We start from the raw sequence: 17942 nt of genomic DNA on the forward strand, positions 1-17942 counted from the left end.
TTTCCTCCCTTGAGGACTGAAAAAATAGCGATTTGTTTTGGGGATGTTCACCACCATCAGTTGCTTGTATAGCATCGGAGTATTTTCAGCCTGTTGAGTAAGGCTTTGGTAGCATTGTGCATACAAGGGATGTGTTTCTAGCTTTAAAGATCTCAGCATGAAAAACAGGATTCTCTTCCTAGGTTCTTCGGTTGGATAAGCATTTGTTTTCAGATGATTTTTCTTACTTTACAAAATAGGTTCTTATCTTGAGATAAAATGGTATTAAAGAAGGGGCGTCCTTACAATAACAGCATCTGTGGGAGAGTTGGGATGTCCATGGGCCGGGAGAATCTCAAGTCCTGATCTGTGGGTGCCATCTTGAGAAACAGAAGCTTAGTTGATTAGCATTTGAGTCTTCAAAAAACCCACTAAAAGTTGCATCCTTTTTAGGAAGATGGGCATTGCGCAGCCATTTCCCTTGCTTCCTAAAACTTTGATTGAAATATCTTAGATAATGTTATGGGTTTGGTAAAAGAATATCCATCATGGGAACCTTCACAGAGACTTCAGGCCAAGAACTATCTTATCTTTCTGCTGTTTTCTCTCTAGCTGTGAAGTTTATCATATCTCTAAAATTAATCCACTATTCATAAATTCTCTGAGGATTTGTTCCAAATAGTGCAATAGGTAACTGGATTCCAACTCACAAAAGTGTTAAGGGTTCAAGAGAGAAGTCTACAGAATTTATATAATGTTTTGAATTGATTCAGGATGTGTTTGGTGTAATTCTGAGATATTACAGAATATGCAAAGGATATTGTTTGCTTTCGGTAATGACAATTAAGGGAGCTACTAACTTAATCAGCATTTTCCTTTTGGCAGGTAATTCCCTGCTTCTGAACTCTTCAATGCAGCCAGACCTAACAGTGAGCAGGACATACAGTGGACCCATCTGCTTCCAGGACCCCCTAGATAAGGAACTCATGACCGAGTCTTCAATCTTCAATCCTTTGTCGGACATCAAAGTCAAAGTGCAGAGTTCATTCATGGTTTCCCTGGGAGTAACTGAGAGAGTGGAGTATCATGGGAAGGCGCACTCTGGGACATTTCCCAACAGAAATAACCAAGGTTTTGGCACACTACACACCAGGAATAAAGCACCGTACATCCAGAATCTCTCATCCATTCCATCCAGGCCTGACCTGCGGACATCCGGCATTTTTGGTCATCATGGGGGTAGACTGGTGATGCCAAACACAGGTGGGTCTGTTAAAACTTGGGCATGGTGACCCATTCCGTTGAGGCTTATAGTAAGTCCACCTAGCTTTGTAGGCAAAGTTGTCTGTGGAGACCAGTCTTACAATTGACACCTTCACACTTGAGGCAAAAGACTTGGTTCACCTGAACTACCTATATTGTGTTTCTAGAGGTTAGGCTGCAACCACCAGAAAATGGCAGTTCCCTGTAAGTACCAGGATCAGTCCAGACTGCTGGGTAATGCCTCCCTTCTAGCAGATGGAGTCAGAGAAAAGCTGAAAAGTACCCCATAGATATACCGGTGTGCCACCTGCGATCCTTCAGTATCTCTCTGACTCCAGCAGATGCAAGAGAGCATAACCTGCGGTCCTGATCCTTGTCAAATTTTACAGATTTATATATTCTTTCTAACAGGTTTGGTTTCTGACTCTTGACTAGATCAACCTTGTAAAAAAAAAAAAAATATATATATATATTAAATAACTCTTTGGATGTCCGGTGGACTTTTCTAGGGGCAGGCAAGGCAGGGCATTGCCCTGCAGCCTTTATTCCCGGAGACTGATACCTTGCCTGGTGAGCTGGGGGGAGTATTTACCGGTGGGCCGGTCACTCTCTCCCCTGTATACTAGCCCAGAGAAGTACAATTCCTCTGGTGGGTGTTGACACTACTTGTGCAGAGAGGTTTTGGGTTTTTTTTCCCCTGTTGGTGGCTGAAAAAAAAAGAAAAGGGATTTCATTGAGAAAGACAGAAGAGAACTAGGGACAAACCTTCTCTTCCTTCAGCCCTAGCCTGCCGCTCTCTCCCGGGCCACCTATATTGTGTTTGTAGAGGTTAGGCTGCAACCACCAGAAAATGGCAGCTGGCACCTATTTAGTTCATTAAAGCAGCATGTTCTTCCTATTCAGTTCAAGCCAGTGTTCTCCCACCAAACAAACGTGATACACTACCTAAATGTCATCTGCTTTGAAGTGCTGAAAAGCAGAATGTAAAATAAATAATTGCTGTTTGTACAACCAAGCTTTTCTGGTGGGCAAATTAGGGGATCAGTTAGTAGTTTGAGGGAGCGCTTACCGATTTTAAAAATGCAGCTCTCTGCCACCAAATTCAAACCATCCAGAACAAATTTTCAACTTGCTTTAGGTCATTAGCTGCTCAGACACTTTTTCATTAAACTCTCCATGACGGAAACAAGGTCTGCCAAATACAGCTTTTACTACCTGAGCTTCCTATGTAAACTTACAGCTCGCAGTAATGAAAAATGGGACTTAACCCCTATTAATATGGAGATACATAGGTTTGTCGTCATGCTACACAGAGTAAAGAATACATTCGTCAAACTTGTAGAAAATAGTCAAAAACAAACAGGAAAAGTTTTGGAATTCAGATGAAGGATTGCTGCTTTCAAAGGGGTGTACTTGACTTTAATTTGAAACATATTAGAAATAACAGATGTAGTTTGTCTGATCACTCATGTTTTCTTAAAATGCTGCACATCTTATAAATTCTGCCAGAGGTATGCAAACTTCTGAGCTCAATTGTGTATGTATTTGTATATGGGGTATTTATTAGTCGCCTGGTGCCAGGACTCTAGGTGACATAATATATTTTACTTTCATAATAAGCACAAAAGAATAAAATAAACTGTTAAATTGACAATAATTCAAACCAAACTATATGCTGATTTTATACTTGAAAACCTTTTGAAAATGTAACCCCTTAAAGTTGATAGGATAGATGGAATTACTCCTCTCCAATCAGGGTCACTTGATGGACTGGCATGGAGAAAAACTGTAAACGCTCTGCTGGGAGATGGAGCTGAGAGTAGCCACAGTAGAAGAGTCTGCCCCCAAGACCTTCCCTTGTGATGCAGGAAGCTTTTGCTGTTGGTCCTGCTCCTGCTACATGACTGGCCACGCCCCCTTCCTACTGATGTAATCATGGACTGACTCCTTTGGGAGCTCCTTCGGGAGTGATCAGGAGGGAGTGGAAGGTAGTATTTTTGGTAGTATTTGAGTGGGATGGTGTAGGATATTAGTCATTTCTACTGCTTGTGAGAGAAGGGGATAGAGAATGGATCGTTATTGCTTTTTGATTATTTGTTGAATATGCTATTTATCTGATATGTTATTTTATCTAATGTGTTTTATGTATTTCTTGTATTTGATGTGTATTTGCTGAGGTCAGAGTAGAGCGACATATAACTTGAAAATGTAATGGGCAGGGAATGGGGATGCGGGTAGAGCTACCAGTCAGTCTGCTGTTTACCACAAAGTTTAGCTTCTGTCTTGAGAGTGTATAGCTTCTGTCATCTTGAGTTTCAAAGCTAAAAAAAGCATTCTAAAATCTGAGGCAGTTAGAGTGGGCGATTGTATTTGCAAGGTTTCTGAGGTTTCCTTAAAAAATTGAAATCCTCTACTTCTTGCTTAGCATGGTTTAAATAGGACTGCACATGCTAACTCATGTTACGGAAACGCTGTTGGCTGTCTAGGCATGTGCCAGGTAATTGTAAGCATGGTATATGGGACTTTCCCTGTACGTACCCAGATCAGTCCAGACTCCTGGGTTTTGCCTCCCTGCCAGCAGATGGACACAGAGAAAGTTTCACTGACACTGTACATAACCCAGTGTGCCACCTGCAGTCCCTCACTATTTCTCTGTCTCCAGCATAAGAACATAAGAGCATGCCATACTGGGTCAGACCAAGGGTCCATCAAGCCCAGCATCCTGTTTCCAACAGTGGCCAATCCAGGCCATAAGAACCTGGCAAGTATCCAAAAACTAAGCTTATTCCATGTTACCATTGCTAGTAATAGAAGTGGCTATTTTCTAAGTCATCTTAATTAATAGCAGGTAATAGACTTCTCCTCCAAGAACTCATTCAATCCTTTTTTAAACACAGCTATACTAACTGCACTAATCACATCCTCTGGCAACAAATTCCAGAGTTTAATTGTGCGCTGAGTAAAAAAGAACTTTCTCCGATTAGTTTTAAATGTGCCACATGCTAACTTCATGGAGTGCCCCCTAGTCTTGCTATTATCAGAAAGAGTAAATAACCGATTCACATCTACCCGTTCCAGACCTCTCATGATTTTAAACACCTCTATCATATCCCCCCTCAGCCGTCTCTTCTCCAGGCTGAAAAGTCCCAACCTCTTTAGTCTTTCCTCATAGGGGAGCTGTTCCATTCCCGTTATCATTTCTGCACCACAACCAAAGCTGATTATTTCTTCACAGTTTCCTCATCAACAAACTGTGCATGATCCATTTCTGAAATGTATGAAATTGTATTAGCTTCCACCTTCTATTGCCCCACAGGAACTTGTACATGAAACTAACTTACATTGTACCTCATTTGGCGACAAACGCTGAAAGGCATTTACATCTTCTCTGGTTAGCATTTGACTGGAAGAATATATTGTTTTGGTTCAAATGTACTCTGACCTCCTGACTTTAGTTTGCAAACATTAATCTTTTTGGTGTGGATATAGGAGGGAGTTCAACCAATCTTTTTTGTAAAAGTTAAATCATAACAACATGACGACATAAGAAATTGTCATACTGGGTCAGATCATGGGTTCTTCAAGTCTAGCATCAAGCCTAGCAGATGGTAGATGGTATAAAACCTGCAGTTCTGGAGTCAGGAGACTGTTGTGGATTTATGAGCCTCCTCCCAGGGGGTTTTTGGGTCCTAGTGGGTCCTTCCCTGTCTGGTCGAGGTGGACAAGCTAAGGGTTGGTGACCCTTTTGTATACTCGTTCCTTTCTTCTGTGGGGTGTAAATCTGACGGTCCCTCCCCTTCATGAGGCTGCTGAGGCAGCTACAGGTTCAGGGCAGCTGTTTTCTTTTAGTTGGTTCCTTTTTTAATTTGACTGATTTTCTTTTTTTCTGCTAGCAGCTCTGTGTTCCATTCTAGGGAGTAGGTATTGTAAGTTTGGCAAAGCTTTGAAGAAAAAAAGGTGGTCTGGCTTTTTTCTGATCTGCCATGTGGCCTGCGCTCCTGGAACCAGAACCTCTGCACCAAAGGAAAATATTGGTTTCTATGTACTTTATTTGTTCTCAGAGAGTTTAAAAAAAAAAAAAAAAAGAACAAGGAACTAGATCGAGGAATCTGTGCAGCAGCAAGGTTCTTGGGGGGAAGCTACCTTAGCAGCTCGGGAAGCTCAGCGAAGGGTTTTTTCCAGTAGCTTCTCTGCCTATGGAGGAGATCGGATGTTGACTCCATGGCGCTGAGGGATTATTCCCCTGCTTGCCGTTGAGGTGCTGGTGGTGCCGTGGGTGCGGGGAGGAACAGTGTGTGTGGAAGCATAACTGTATCGTTAGAACAAGCCTCACTGATGACGGGGTCTAGCACTGAGGCTTCCCTGTCAGCGTGGAAACGGCGACCATTTTCAATTCCCTAGCAGTGTTGGTGGGAGAAGCAGGGGAATCCCCTCCTCAACTATCGTTGGCAGTTCCCTGTCCCTCAGAGAGACATAGAGGCACTTGCATTGAGGAGGAGTAGAGGTTTTCTGCCGGTTTTAATTTGCTTATGCGCAAAGCGTGTTTATCAAGATGTTGCCTTTTGGCCCCAGTCTCCATGGATTCTCGGCCAGTCAAGAGGCCTAAGCTGTTGAGAAGCTCTTCAGGCCAATGATTTTCAGTGCCAGATGTTAAACAGATCTAGGCCTAAACACACTGAAGGTGCAGGCAGGCTTTACTTAGCCATGTGGTAGGCCACTACAGTAGTTCTTTTCTTGTGTGCCTAGGCATGTGCGTGCTTTCTCTTCACAGCGGTTGCATGTGCTGGGATGTGCACATAAGGCCATGGCCTAGATTGAGCGACCTAGACTTGAGCACATATTTTCACAGGTACTTGAGCGCGTATTTGCATAGTTACTTGTGTGCGTAAGGCTGCAACCTAAACTCGAGCGTGTATTTGCACAGCTACTTGTGCGCATATGACCATGGGCTATATGAGTGCATATTTGCGCACGTACGACCGCGTCCTAGTCTTGAGCACGTATTTGCTTGCGTCCTGGAGAGTTAGGTGCCAGGGACGAACAGGTCTAAGCGCCTTGCTATCTGTGAGGCTTGCTGTCTGATAGCAATTCAGTCTTCACTCTCTCTACTTTTGGGTCAGCGCTATTTAGATGCTCAAAGCGATTTGACTGCTACAGCTTTTGCCCATGTTGGGACATCCCCTTGACCTATGGTGTCTCTGGAGGAGGAGTGGAGTGGGAGGTGAGGCATTGGACAGTTCTCCTCCCTTGTTCCGAATGGCAAAAGCTTCCCCGAGAGAGGTTAGTGAGAGCAAGGTTGGGCCTATGGATTTTGGTATAGATCCATCCTCCTCTGCCAGGGTGAAATATTTCCAGGGCCTGCAGACCTTTCTGCACGGGTGCCCAGCAAAGATGAAGCAACCTACTATGTAGGGATCACATGCTTTGGCCTCTCATTTGTCAATCACAGCGGGCAAATGCCACAGGGAGGCTGTCCCTGGTAATCTGCAAGGAGGTATGGATCATGAAACATCTGAGAATTCCGATTGGGAATTGGCTTTCTTGCTTCTAGAAGAGGGAGAAATTGCATATGATTGAGAGCCGCTTTGGACTAAGTTTTTTCTTTTTTTCACAGAGATGTCTTACTGAGTTTGTTGGCCCAGACCCTAAACACGCTCGGCGTGGCTCGAGTCAGTTGGCTCAGACCCTGAACACTTAAGTTGGATTTAAAGAAGGTAAATGCAGCTCTCAAGGTTCCCTGTTTCCATATGGAAACTCTGAGGTCCGTCATAGCAGTGGTACACAAGGGAGAGTTCTTGGCATCTCTTGCTTTGATAGAGGCATATCTGCACATAGCCATCAGGCCGGAGCACCAGAGATTCCTGAGGTTTATGGTCCTAAGGGAGCATTTTCATTTTCGAACCCTTCCCTTTGACTGGCGATGGCGCCACGTACCTTCACCAAGATGATGGTGATGGGGGCAGCCGCATTGCAAAAGAAGGGTGTATTGGTGTATCCGTATCTGGATGACTGGCTTATTCATGAGAAATCAAATGACCTCTGTCGTCAGTCAGTACAAAAGGTACCAATGCACTTGAAGTCATTAGGATGGGTGGTGAACCTAGCAATGAGCCATTTAGTCCTCTTACAAACTCTGGAGTATCTGGAAACTCAATTCAATACACTAGCGGAAAGAGTGTTTCTTACAGAGAGAGATTGCTGAAATTGCAGATTAGGCTTCTGCTAGAGCTTTCGGTGCCTAGGATCTAGGACTATTTACAGGTCTGGGTTCTATGGCATCAACATTGGAATTAATGCATTGGGTGTTCGCACATATGCGGCCTCTGCAGGGGGCTCTTTTCCTGCTGGAATCCATTATTGGAAGAGTTTCATCTTCCTCATCCATTAGAGGGGGAAGCCAGGGACAGTCTTTTGTGATGCTTACTTGCACCAGTCTCGAGTGTGGTACAGAATTGGAGATTCTAAATTGGATAATAGTCACCACTGAGGCAAGCCTCTCTGGTTGGAGGGCGGTGTGGCAAGATCAGTCAGCACAGGGCCAGTGGTTGAAACAGGAGGCCTCATGGCCTATCAATCGGTTAGAGATGAGAGCGGTGCATTTCGCGTTGCTTGCCTGTCTGCCAAGGTTACGCGGCCTTCCAGTACAGATCCTATCAGATAATGTGACGACAGTGGACTACATCAACCATTAAGGTGGAACAAAAGATTCAGGCAGCGGCTTGAGAGGCCCAGGAGTTGACTCTCTGGACAGAACAGCACTTGGAGCGGCTGACAGTATCTCACATCACCAGAGTGAACTACGTTCAAGCCGATTTTATCAGACAAAGAAAGTTAAACCCTGGGGAATGAAAGTTGTCGGAGGCAGTGATGTGTCTCAATCACGGAAGATGGGAATATCCAAAGAGACCACCAAGGCATCACGGTTTTAAAGCTGCTGAACAGAACATGGTACAAAGGAACTGGAACTCTGGTGCTGCCGTGGACTCGAGGGATTCTTCTTTGTCTTCCCTCTGTGGCCTCTGGTGGACAAAGGATTACAGTGAATAGAGAAACATCCAGGCAACATGATCCTGGTAGCTCCAAAGTGACCACATCGACGATATTTCCCAGATATAATCAACATGGCCATAGGTGGGCCCCTGAGGTTCAGACATTGGTCAACTGTTTTCCACCAGGACCCAATATTTTTGGGTCCGGTGGCTCATTTCTGTCCCGCGGCTTCGGTTCTGAGAGGAGACAACTGAGATGGAGGGGATATTTCAAAGCAATTATTTCCAACCTTCTACGTGGATGTATGTGCGAATTTGGAGGATCTTCGAGTCCTGGTCTGCTGTTGATGGAATGCAGCCTCAGTCTGTTCAGGCTACAGTGTTGCATATTTTGGTTTTTCTGTAGGAAGGTTCTGGTCAAGGGACTGGCCTCTAGTGTCCATGTAGTGACATTGGGTTGTCTCCGGGGTAAGGTGCAAGGATATCCTCTGTCCGCACATTCGGATGTTCTTTGGTTCCTTCAGGGAACTAAGAACTTGTGTCCTCAGTTGCAGAACATTTGTCCATCTTGGAATCTGAATCTAGTTCTTAGAGGATTGTGTGAGGCTCTGTTTAAACCACTAAAGAGAGCTATGGTTAAAGACTTGACTCTTAAAATGGTTTTCTTGGTTGCTATTTGTTCAGGTCGGAGAATTTTGGAGCTCCAGGCATGTCATGTTGAGATCCCTTCCTACAGATGTCTGATTCAGGGGTATGTTTATGCATGGTGCCTTCTTTTCTGCCTGAGGTAGTCTCGGCCTTCCATCTTAGTTAGACAATAGAGCTTCCAGCTTTTATGGATTTGGATTCCTCTACGCCTCATGCGGGGGAGCTTAGGCTCTTAGATTGGAGGAATGCATTATAAGGGTATCTAAAGGTCACTTATGATTTCCATAGATCGCATCTCCTCTTTGTAGATTGAACCACCTGTTTGTACTATGGAATGGTCCAGAAAAGGGAAATAAGTCGTCTAAGGCTACAATTGTGCAGTGGCTGAAGGAAGCGATCAACCTACATTTCTAAAGGGTGCCCGCTGCCAGGGGGTTTAGGGGCACACTTGACGCGTTCTCAGGCAACTTTCTGCGCTGAGTCACATCAGGTGTCTCTGCATTAAATTTGTTGAGTGGCTACTGTGAAGTCGTTGCCCACTTTTGCTAGGCATTATCACTTGGATGTCGGGGCTCCAACTTCCATGTGCTTTAGTGAGAATGTTCTTCGAGCAGAACTCTCCACGTCCCCCGTACAGGGAAAGGAAAATTGGTTTTTACCTGCTAATTTTCGTTCCTGTAGACCACAGATCAGTCTAGGCACCTGCCCATTAACTGGGGGGGGGGAGAGTCTGCCGCTTGTACTGTTGCTTTGTATATAATGCGAAGTTCTTGGAGGTTTTCAATGCTGATCGCTTATGTTAAATTTGGGAAACGAGTTTTATATTGTCTTTTTAGGCAGCTTCATCTTTTTCCGGCTCATTGGAGGGGAGCGAGTTTGCTTAGAAGCTTGCTTAGAAATTTATGGTTGCTGTCATCTTGGCGTGGGTACAGGTCAATACTGAGGGACTGCAGGTGGCACACTGGGTTATATACAGTGTCAGTGAAACTTTCTCTGTCTCCATCTGCTGGCAGGGAGGCAAAACCCAGGAGTCTGGACTGATCTGTGGTACTACAGGAATGAAAATTAGCAGGTAAGAACCAATTTTCCTTCAGTCTGCACTCTCCACATGATGAGTTTCTTTAACAGCATTGCTGACGATATTCACGTGTACAGTATGTAGATGACACATTCACCTCATGGGGAATCAAATTAGTCCATTTCTCAGAGTTTGGCATTGATAAATATTTGCACATCTGAAATAGACTCTGGCCTACTGCCAAACTGTAGGCATATGATCCAACCCACTTTTTATAGGTTGCAATATACAGTATCTTGTTAGAAATGGGGCAAACTTGTGACTGTAGTCCGTTAAGGTGCACAGTAGTATGGGGACTGGGGTCATTCGAGTTTATAAACCCGAAGCTATTATACATTTTTTTAAGCATTAAAACATTATTTTTCTCTGGGGCCAGATTTAAGTTTCCAATTAAAATGCCCAAACTCTGCAGGTCAGTTTACTTTACAGACTTTTGAATCTATTGCCCAAGGATATAATTTCCTGCAATTTTTCCCTAGGGATGGGATGAAATCCACAGGGGGAAAATACTTGTATAAGCCAAAACACCTGCAGAATGCACTTAAAATGCTGACTTTAAGTCTGACAGAAGTTCCAAAGCGCCCTTTTTTTTGTTGTACAAGATTTCTGCCTGAATGATATTTATTTTTCCTGTGAAAATATTTTCTCTTTTCATATGTGATGAGAAATCAAATCTTGGCAACAGAGGCAGCGATCTGGGGGGGGGGGGGAGGGGGGGAGGGAGAAAGGGCAGGTATGGCCTCTTTTTGCCTAAAACGTATCTGGCTTTTGGTCTCTTTTGATCGTAGAATAGTAAATCTTCAATAAACAAAGTCCGTCCTATGTGAAGGACCTCATTGTGAGTAATTTCAGTCAGAAAATATGACTTTGTGTTTTAGGAGTCAGCTTACTGATACCACATGGGGCTCTTCCAGAAGAGAGCTCCAGGGAAGTCTACATGTCCATCACCCAAGGAGAATCCAGGTGAGATGAAAATTGAACATGCAGGATTAAAGGTGAATAGTGCATCTCTGTTGTAACGAGTGGGCATCTTGTTAAAGTAATAATTATTGCCTAGATAGGTAACAACCTTTTCAGGCATCCAAGAGATCCAGCTTTGCTGTTTCTGTATGGAGAAATAAGGATCAACAGACGAGGTGATACCCTTTTATTAGACTAACTCAGTGCATTTGTGACTAGCTTTGTGTATGGAACAGCCCAGTTTTATTGCAGAGGAATTGTGCCAAAAAGCAGCCTCGCGGACCTGCTTCCCTGCCAGCAGGAGATTAAAGCCCATGCCTAGCTCCCAGCTTCCTTTGCAGTTTATGCATCCCTTCCCCCCCCCCCCCTGGTGAGGACTTATCAAGGCTACCAGGCCCAGCACTTGTTGGGGCTGGCAGTTGAAAAATTAGGACAGGCCCGAGATGTCATGGTGTCAGGGGAACAGTTATCCGGGGAGCTTGATGAGCGTCCGACATCTCCCTGGTTTGATCCTGCTGGCAGCGGTGTTGATAGGATCTGTGGTGGGGCTTTGTCAAAAGGGATAGGGAGAGCGGGATGTCTACTAGTTTGCTAACGAGCACTTTAATTGGGTACCTTGTGTGATTGTCCCCTGTTCTGGTCTCCCACTGCCCATTCCCATTATAAAGTCCGTAGCGTTCACCTCCGGTTTCTCTGCTGTTTTTCCAGCAGATATGCTTTTTTTTTTTTTTTTTGGTCGCAGTAATAAAATGCTTGAAGCTGTAACAGCCAGCGAAACAGATGGTTCGAACAGATTTGGATTGCTGTTTCCTTAAAGAATTTGTTGGTTTGGAATGGCTTTCACTTTTCAAACAAAGGGGATGGAAGAAAATCAAAATGATATAATCGACCTTTAATTTCATTTGGACGGGCTGGGTACATTATTTTTTTTCCCCGCTGGCATGCTGTGAAAAGCTTGGGGGAGGCTGCATGTGTTTTGAGTGAAGTGACAATAAGCAGAGCGTAACACGGAGGAACCAGATGTGCACGTAATAGACAGCAGCGTCGTAGTAAAACAGATCTATCTCTAGGTATAAAAAGAGATAATAAGTAACGGCCAACGTGCTTTATGACCCTATCTGTATCGTTACATTTATCTTTGCTGTCTAAGAGACGGAAGTATCAGAAGTGCCACAAAGATCCTGATGTTCCCTTATGAATGAAGATAAACGCATTTTCAGAGCTGCCCGGCCATGCGCATATCTCCCTGTACGCCCGGAAGTGCCGGGTTTTTGAAAAGGGGTAGGCCGGGGGCGGTGATGACCCGGTGAAGTGCGCACTGGCAGCCGGCCGGCACGCGGAACTTACTTCAGCTCCTGAGAGCAAGTAAGTTTAAGAACAACCAAAAAATTAGATTAGTTAGGTGGGGATTAGGGGACGGGGCAGAGGGGGGGAAAGGGAGAAAAGGTAGTTAGGGGGTTAGGAAACTGGGGAAGGCCCGATTGCGTCGCCATGTGCTTTCAAAGAAAATTCCCCACTCTCGCGCGTGTCCCAATATAAAACCGGCCGCGCATGTGCCCATGGGCATTGGATTTTATAACCTGCGCCCACTCCCCGCCCAGTCCACCCCCCACGCTCCACCCCTTTCTGGAAACGTTTTACTTGTGCGCACCGTGGGAGATACGCGCGTCCTCGCTTGGAGTGCGCCGGCCCAACTTGGGCACATATTCTCCGGTTTTGGCGCGTGCGGGGCTTTTTAAAATTCACCTTTAACTGTACGGAGCTGAGGCAGTGAAGCCTCAGAAGAGCCCATCGGAAAACCAAAAGCGGGGAGCAGTGCCCTTCAGTTGTGTTCTTCCCCCAGCAGCTCGTGCAATCCCTACTGTGGCGTCCTGGGTTGGGGTACAAGAGACGCACCCCAACGCGACCCGCCCGGTGCAAGGTATTCTGTCGCTAACTTTAGTTTGCAACTATGAAAACCAAAACAAAGTGAAGAGGGAATGTGTATTTTTAGAAGAATAGTTTTTCAGTGTGTCTTTGGCTTGGCAGCTGCTGTTACCGTCCTGTCATTTGTGTTTCCCTGTTTTGTGTTTTCTTGTCTCTGTATGCCAGAACACGACTGTTAATTTAATAGATGTCTGGCTCAATTTCAGTGAATGGTGCTTGATGAAACGAGAAATTTATTTGATTATCAGATTTCAGAAATGGTCCTTTCTGGGTTATTTTTTTGTTTTAAAGCTTTTTATTGAATTGAGATGACCAGGTTTTGCCACCCCTGGAACACCTCAGGGAGTCAGTCATTATAACATTTAAAATAAAATTTAAAGAAAGAGGGAAATAAAGCCCTTCAAATATGGAAAATCTGGTGCTTGTTGAAAAAGGCTCTCTGGCATTGTGCGTGTGTGTGTGTGTATATATATATATATATATATATATATATATATTGTTTTATAAATATATTTATTAGATTTTAACCTTATTTATTTATTTATTTATTTATTTAAGAACTTTTACTATACCAACGTTCGTAGGACACATCCCACCGGTTTACAATTAACTGAAGCAGGTAGAAATTACAATGAACAAGGGGGAGGGGGTAAGGGGGGCAGGCGAGAAGGGGAAGAGGGGGGTAAGGGGTAAAGACAGCTGGAAATATAGAGGCAGGCGAGCGAGAAATGACAGGAATTAACAATGATAAACAGTAAAAAAAACCAACAACAGATATTTAGCTATTTTCTTAAATGACATAGTAAAAGGCAAAATATTTGATTACATAATTTCCTTGGTACATGTCCAAGGCAGGCAGAGTACGGAGGGGGGGGGGGGGGGGGGGAAGAGGAAAAAAAAAACCCAAAACAAAACAAAACCGAGGGCAGGGAGGGAAAGGGGGATGGGGGGGGGGGAGAAGTGAATGTGAGGGGGAAGATGGGCTATGTTTGATTGATGTCTTATAGATCTTATAGATCTTGGCAACAATTCACATGTCTCTTCAAACAGTTTAAACCGCACAAAACCAAAAAGCATAAGAGTGTACATCAGATTTCCTCTCCCCCTCCCCCCCAGCCCCATGATATGATATGATATTGTCCCTGTCATCAGCTGCCCTCTCTTCTCACCAGCTGTCATCCACCTTTGGCCGGGGGCACAAAGGAAATGCTGCTGTTGGCCCTGGCTAAGGGGATGTTTGAGGGAGGGATCAGATGCAGGAGTGGTTTGAGGATTGGATCGGCTGGCCATCGATGGTTTGCCTGTGGAGGGGTGTGAGAGAGAAGGAGAATGACAGATCAGACTGGGGAATGAGAGGGGGGGGTCAGCTGGGGAGTTGTGAGAGATGGACTGGAGGCGAGGCTGGGAAATGAGAGAGAAGATAGGGGATGGGATGAGCGAGAGGGAGGGAATGACAGAGGTAAAAAGAGGAGAGTGAGAGAATCAGCTGAGAGATGTGAAAAGGGCTGGAGGGGGGTGAAAGAGAGGGGGATGAACTGGGGAGGTGAAAGGAGCTGGGGATTGGAAGAGGGTGTGAATTGGAGGACAGAGAGTGATTGAGGTGGAGGTTGAGAGAGGGCATCGACTGGAGAGGGTGGAGTTTGAAAGAGGAAATCAGCTGGAATGCAGGTAGCATGACAGGGGAGTGATTGTTATAGGGGGGGTCTGCACTCCCTACTAATTTGTTTTCATCATCCTCTGAAGTGAATTTTCAAGTACTAAAATAGGGTCGCATTGGATAAAAGGTGGGAAGCCCTGATCTAAATTGAATTTATTATATGCCTGTGTTATATCTAATAAGACATAATTTGCTATCTCAACATGTGTTATTTGCATGCATGTTAGTGTTATCATGTGGTAATGTAATGCTTATCCAAATGACTGGTTGACTTCAAATTTGAAGCCCTTGACCTCAGTAGGATAGTCCATCCAGCATTGATATCTGAGAGGCTTAACAAGGGCGACTTAATTTGCAAAGTTACATTCACGCTCCTACCCTTTGCCAGAACAGCCGTGCCTGCATCCCCAGGAACATGATGAAGTCTCTGGACCCAACACCCCGCAGCAAAATACCTGAAGATTTTTTTTTGCCGGGGGGGGGGGGGTTGTCTTCAAAGCCAATTGCCCCCCTCCCAGGAACCTTTCCCCTCCAGAAGGCTTAGCAGGGAGAAAGCTGATATGCAGAGCATGGCCTGCTTACCGGGGCTGTCTCCTTCGGCATTTCATTAGCTTAGTACTTATGGCTTTAAAACCTGCAGGTAACTCGTGCTGGATTAACACTGGTTAGCACAAAAAATAGCTAGTGTATATTGTATGCTTCTTCTGCTGTGTGCTCTTCAGTCACATTTCAAATGATACATTTCTTTTTAATATCTTATAACTAGTCATGAAAAAAAAAAATGTTTTGGTGTGAGGAAAAGACCTTGGTACTGAGAGGAAACGTCAGTGACAAAATGCAGTACCAGCTGTTGCAATCATGGGTCTGAAAAATTCTCTTTTTTTATTTTGATTATTTCTATTTCCTACAGTCTTTTATTTAACTGTCTCAGTTTTCTAAACTTTTATTAAAAACAGCAGCGTACACGGTAATGAAAAAAACTGTTATGTGAAAAACGTCCGCTTATCTTGAGATCAAGTTAAAATCTCTCATTGGTGTCTTTCTTTGCAAGTATTTCAGATCTAAATGAATTATTGGATTTCACAAATTAGCTAAGGCTATAAAAAGAGCACTTATCTTTTGAAACTTCTCTTATATTTAGTTGCCTCTGTTTTTTGCTTTTCGCAAAAACGCCGACGTTGGCAGCATTTCGCTGTATAGCTGCGTCAGGGCTTATAATCAATTTGGTTCTGCTCGTTCTTTACAAATTTCATTCTCTGGGAATATTCCTCTTGGCTGTGTGGGCTGTGTACTAACATTGCTTAGTACACAGCCCCTTCGTAACATTGGTTAATACACCCCCTTAGTAACATTGCTTAGTACACAGCCCTTAGTAACATTGGTTAGTACACTGCCCCTTTGTAACATTGCTTAGTACACAGCCCTTTGTAACATTGCTTAGTACACGCCCATAGTAACATTGCTTAGTACACTGCCCCTTAGTAACATTGCTTAGTACACAGCCCCTTCGTAACATTGCTTAGTACACAGCCCCTTAATAACATTGGTTAGTACAATGCCCCTTAGTAACATTGGTTAATACACCCCCTTAGTAACATTGCTTAGTATACTGCCCTTAGTAACATTGCTTATTACACTGCCCCTTAGTAACATTGCTTAGTACACTGCCCCTTAGTAACATTGCTTAGTACACAGCCCCTTAATAACATTGGTTAGTACAATGCCCCTTAGTAACATTGGTTAATACACCCCCTTAGTAACATTGCTTAGTACACTGCCCTTAGTAACATTGCTTATTACACAGCCCCTTAGTAACATTGCTTAGTACACTGCCCCTTAGTAACATTGCTTAGTACACTGCCCTTAGTAACATTGCTTATTACACAGCCCCTTAGTAACATTGGTTAATACACTGCCCCTTAGTAACATTGCTTAGTACACAGCCCTTAGTAACATTGGTTAGTACACTGCCCCTTTGTAACATTGCTTAGTACACTGCCCTTCGTAACATTGCTTAGTACACAGCCCCTTCGTAACATTGCTTAGTACACGCCCATAGTAACATTGCTTAGTACACTGCCCCTTAGTAACATTGCTTAGTACACAGCCCCTTCGTAACATTGCTTAGTACACGCCCTTAGTAACATTGGTTAGTACACAGCCCCTTAGTAACATTGCTTAGTACACAGCCCCTTCGTAACATTGCTTAGTACATGCCCTTAGTAACATTGGTTAGTACATAGACCTTCAGCATCTTTGTTTCACAATCTCTGCCTTTAAACAAAGTAGTCAGTGACAACTGAATTTATCCGTGCCCCCTCACGGTATGTTCAGTATTTGATTACTGTAGGTAATTTCCCGTTCTGGCAGTTGCACCATAGTATTTTTTTTTCTTTATCATATTTGACCTTCGCAGGATCCTCAATGCAGGAAACTGCCCTGATCTCTCTCTCACGCGCTCTCTATTTCTCCCATCAGTGCTGGAGGCCTGCAACAAATCTTGCTCTCATTCATTTTTCCTCTTTCTTTCTTAGTTGGTACACTGGTGTATTGGATTGGGGTATTGGATTGATGGTGCTATTCCATTCCAAACTGCAAAACACGTGGCGGGTTTTTGTGCTGAACAAAAACAGCTCCTTGTACCTTTGCCAGCCAAGTTCCAGCCTCTGCACGATTTCCGGAAGCTTGCCTTTCCCTTCCCCCGCTCCCACACATATATTTGTTGGGTTTCAGGCGCGGCACACCGTAATGCTTACTCCTTCCCCCTCTGCACCTGCAATGCGTCCCATCCAACACAGCTCCGCTACAAACAAGAGCAATTCACAACAGGCAAACCGGAATGTGAAGCTGCTATTTATCTAACCATTCTAAAACAGTAAAAAATGCCTTTCTCTAGATAAATATTAAGAACATAAGAAATTGCCATGCTGGGTCAGACCAAGGGTCCATCAAGCCCAGCATCCTGTTTCCAACAGTGGCCAGTCCAAGTCACAAGTACCTGGCAATTACCCAAACACCAAGAAGATCCCATGTAACTGATGCCAGTAATAGCAGTGGCTATTCCCTAAGTAAACTTGATCAATAGCAGTTAATGGACTTCTCCTCCAAAAACGTATCCAAACCTTTTTTAAACCCAGCTACACTTACCGCACTAACCACATCCTCTGGCAACAAATTCCAGAGCTTAATTGTGCATTGTTGTATTCTTTTAACCTTTGCACCTCCACCTTTCAGTTTTTTTCTAACATTTTCCTCATTTTATCAAAGTTTCCCTTTTGAAAGTTTAGTGTTAGAGCTGCAGATTTACTTATTGTCCCCCTTCCAGTTATTAGTTAAATTTGATCATGTTATGATCACTGTTGCCGAGTGGCCCCACCACCATTACCTCTCTCACCAAATCCTGCATTCCACTAAGAATTAAATCTAAAATAGCTCCCTCTCT

General features: G+C 44.1%; 1 protein-coding gene across 1 annotated transcript in view; it reads left to right on the forward strand.

Annotated features, from left to right (window-relative positions):
* UNC5D (unc-5 netrin receptor D) overlaps nt 1-17942 on the forward strand; it is a 549276-nt gene that overhangs the window by 450665 nt on the left and 80669 nt on the right. The window contains 2 exon segments of the mRNA XM_029603886.1: nt 865-1242; nt 10836-10920. Coding sequence (XP_029459746.1) covers nt 865-1242; nt 10836-10920 — 463 coding nt within the window.

This window comes from Rhinatrema bivittatum, chromosome 5 (assembly GCF_901001135.1).
Source record: "Rhinatrema bivittatum chromosome 5, aRhiBiv1.1, whole genome shotgun sequence".
In the NCBI taxonomy this organism is placed as follows: domain Eukaryota; kingdom Metazoa; phylum Chordata; class Amphibia; order Gymnophiona; family Rhinatrematidae; genus Rhinatrema; species Rhinatrema bivittatum.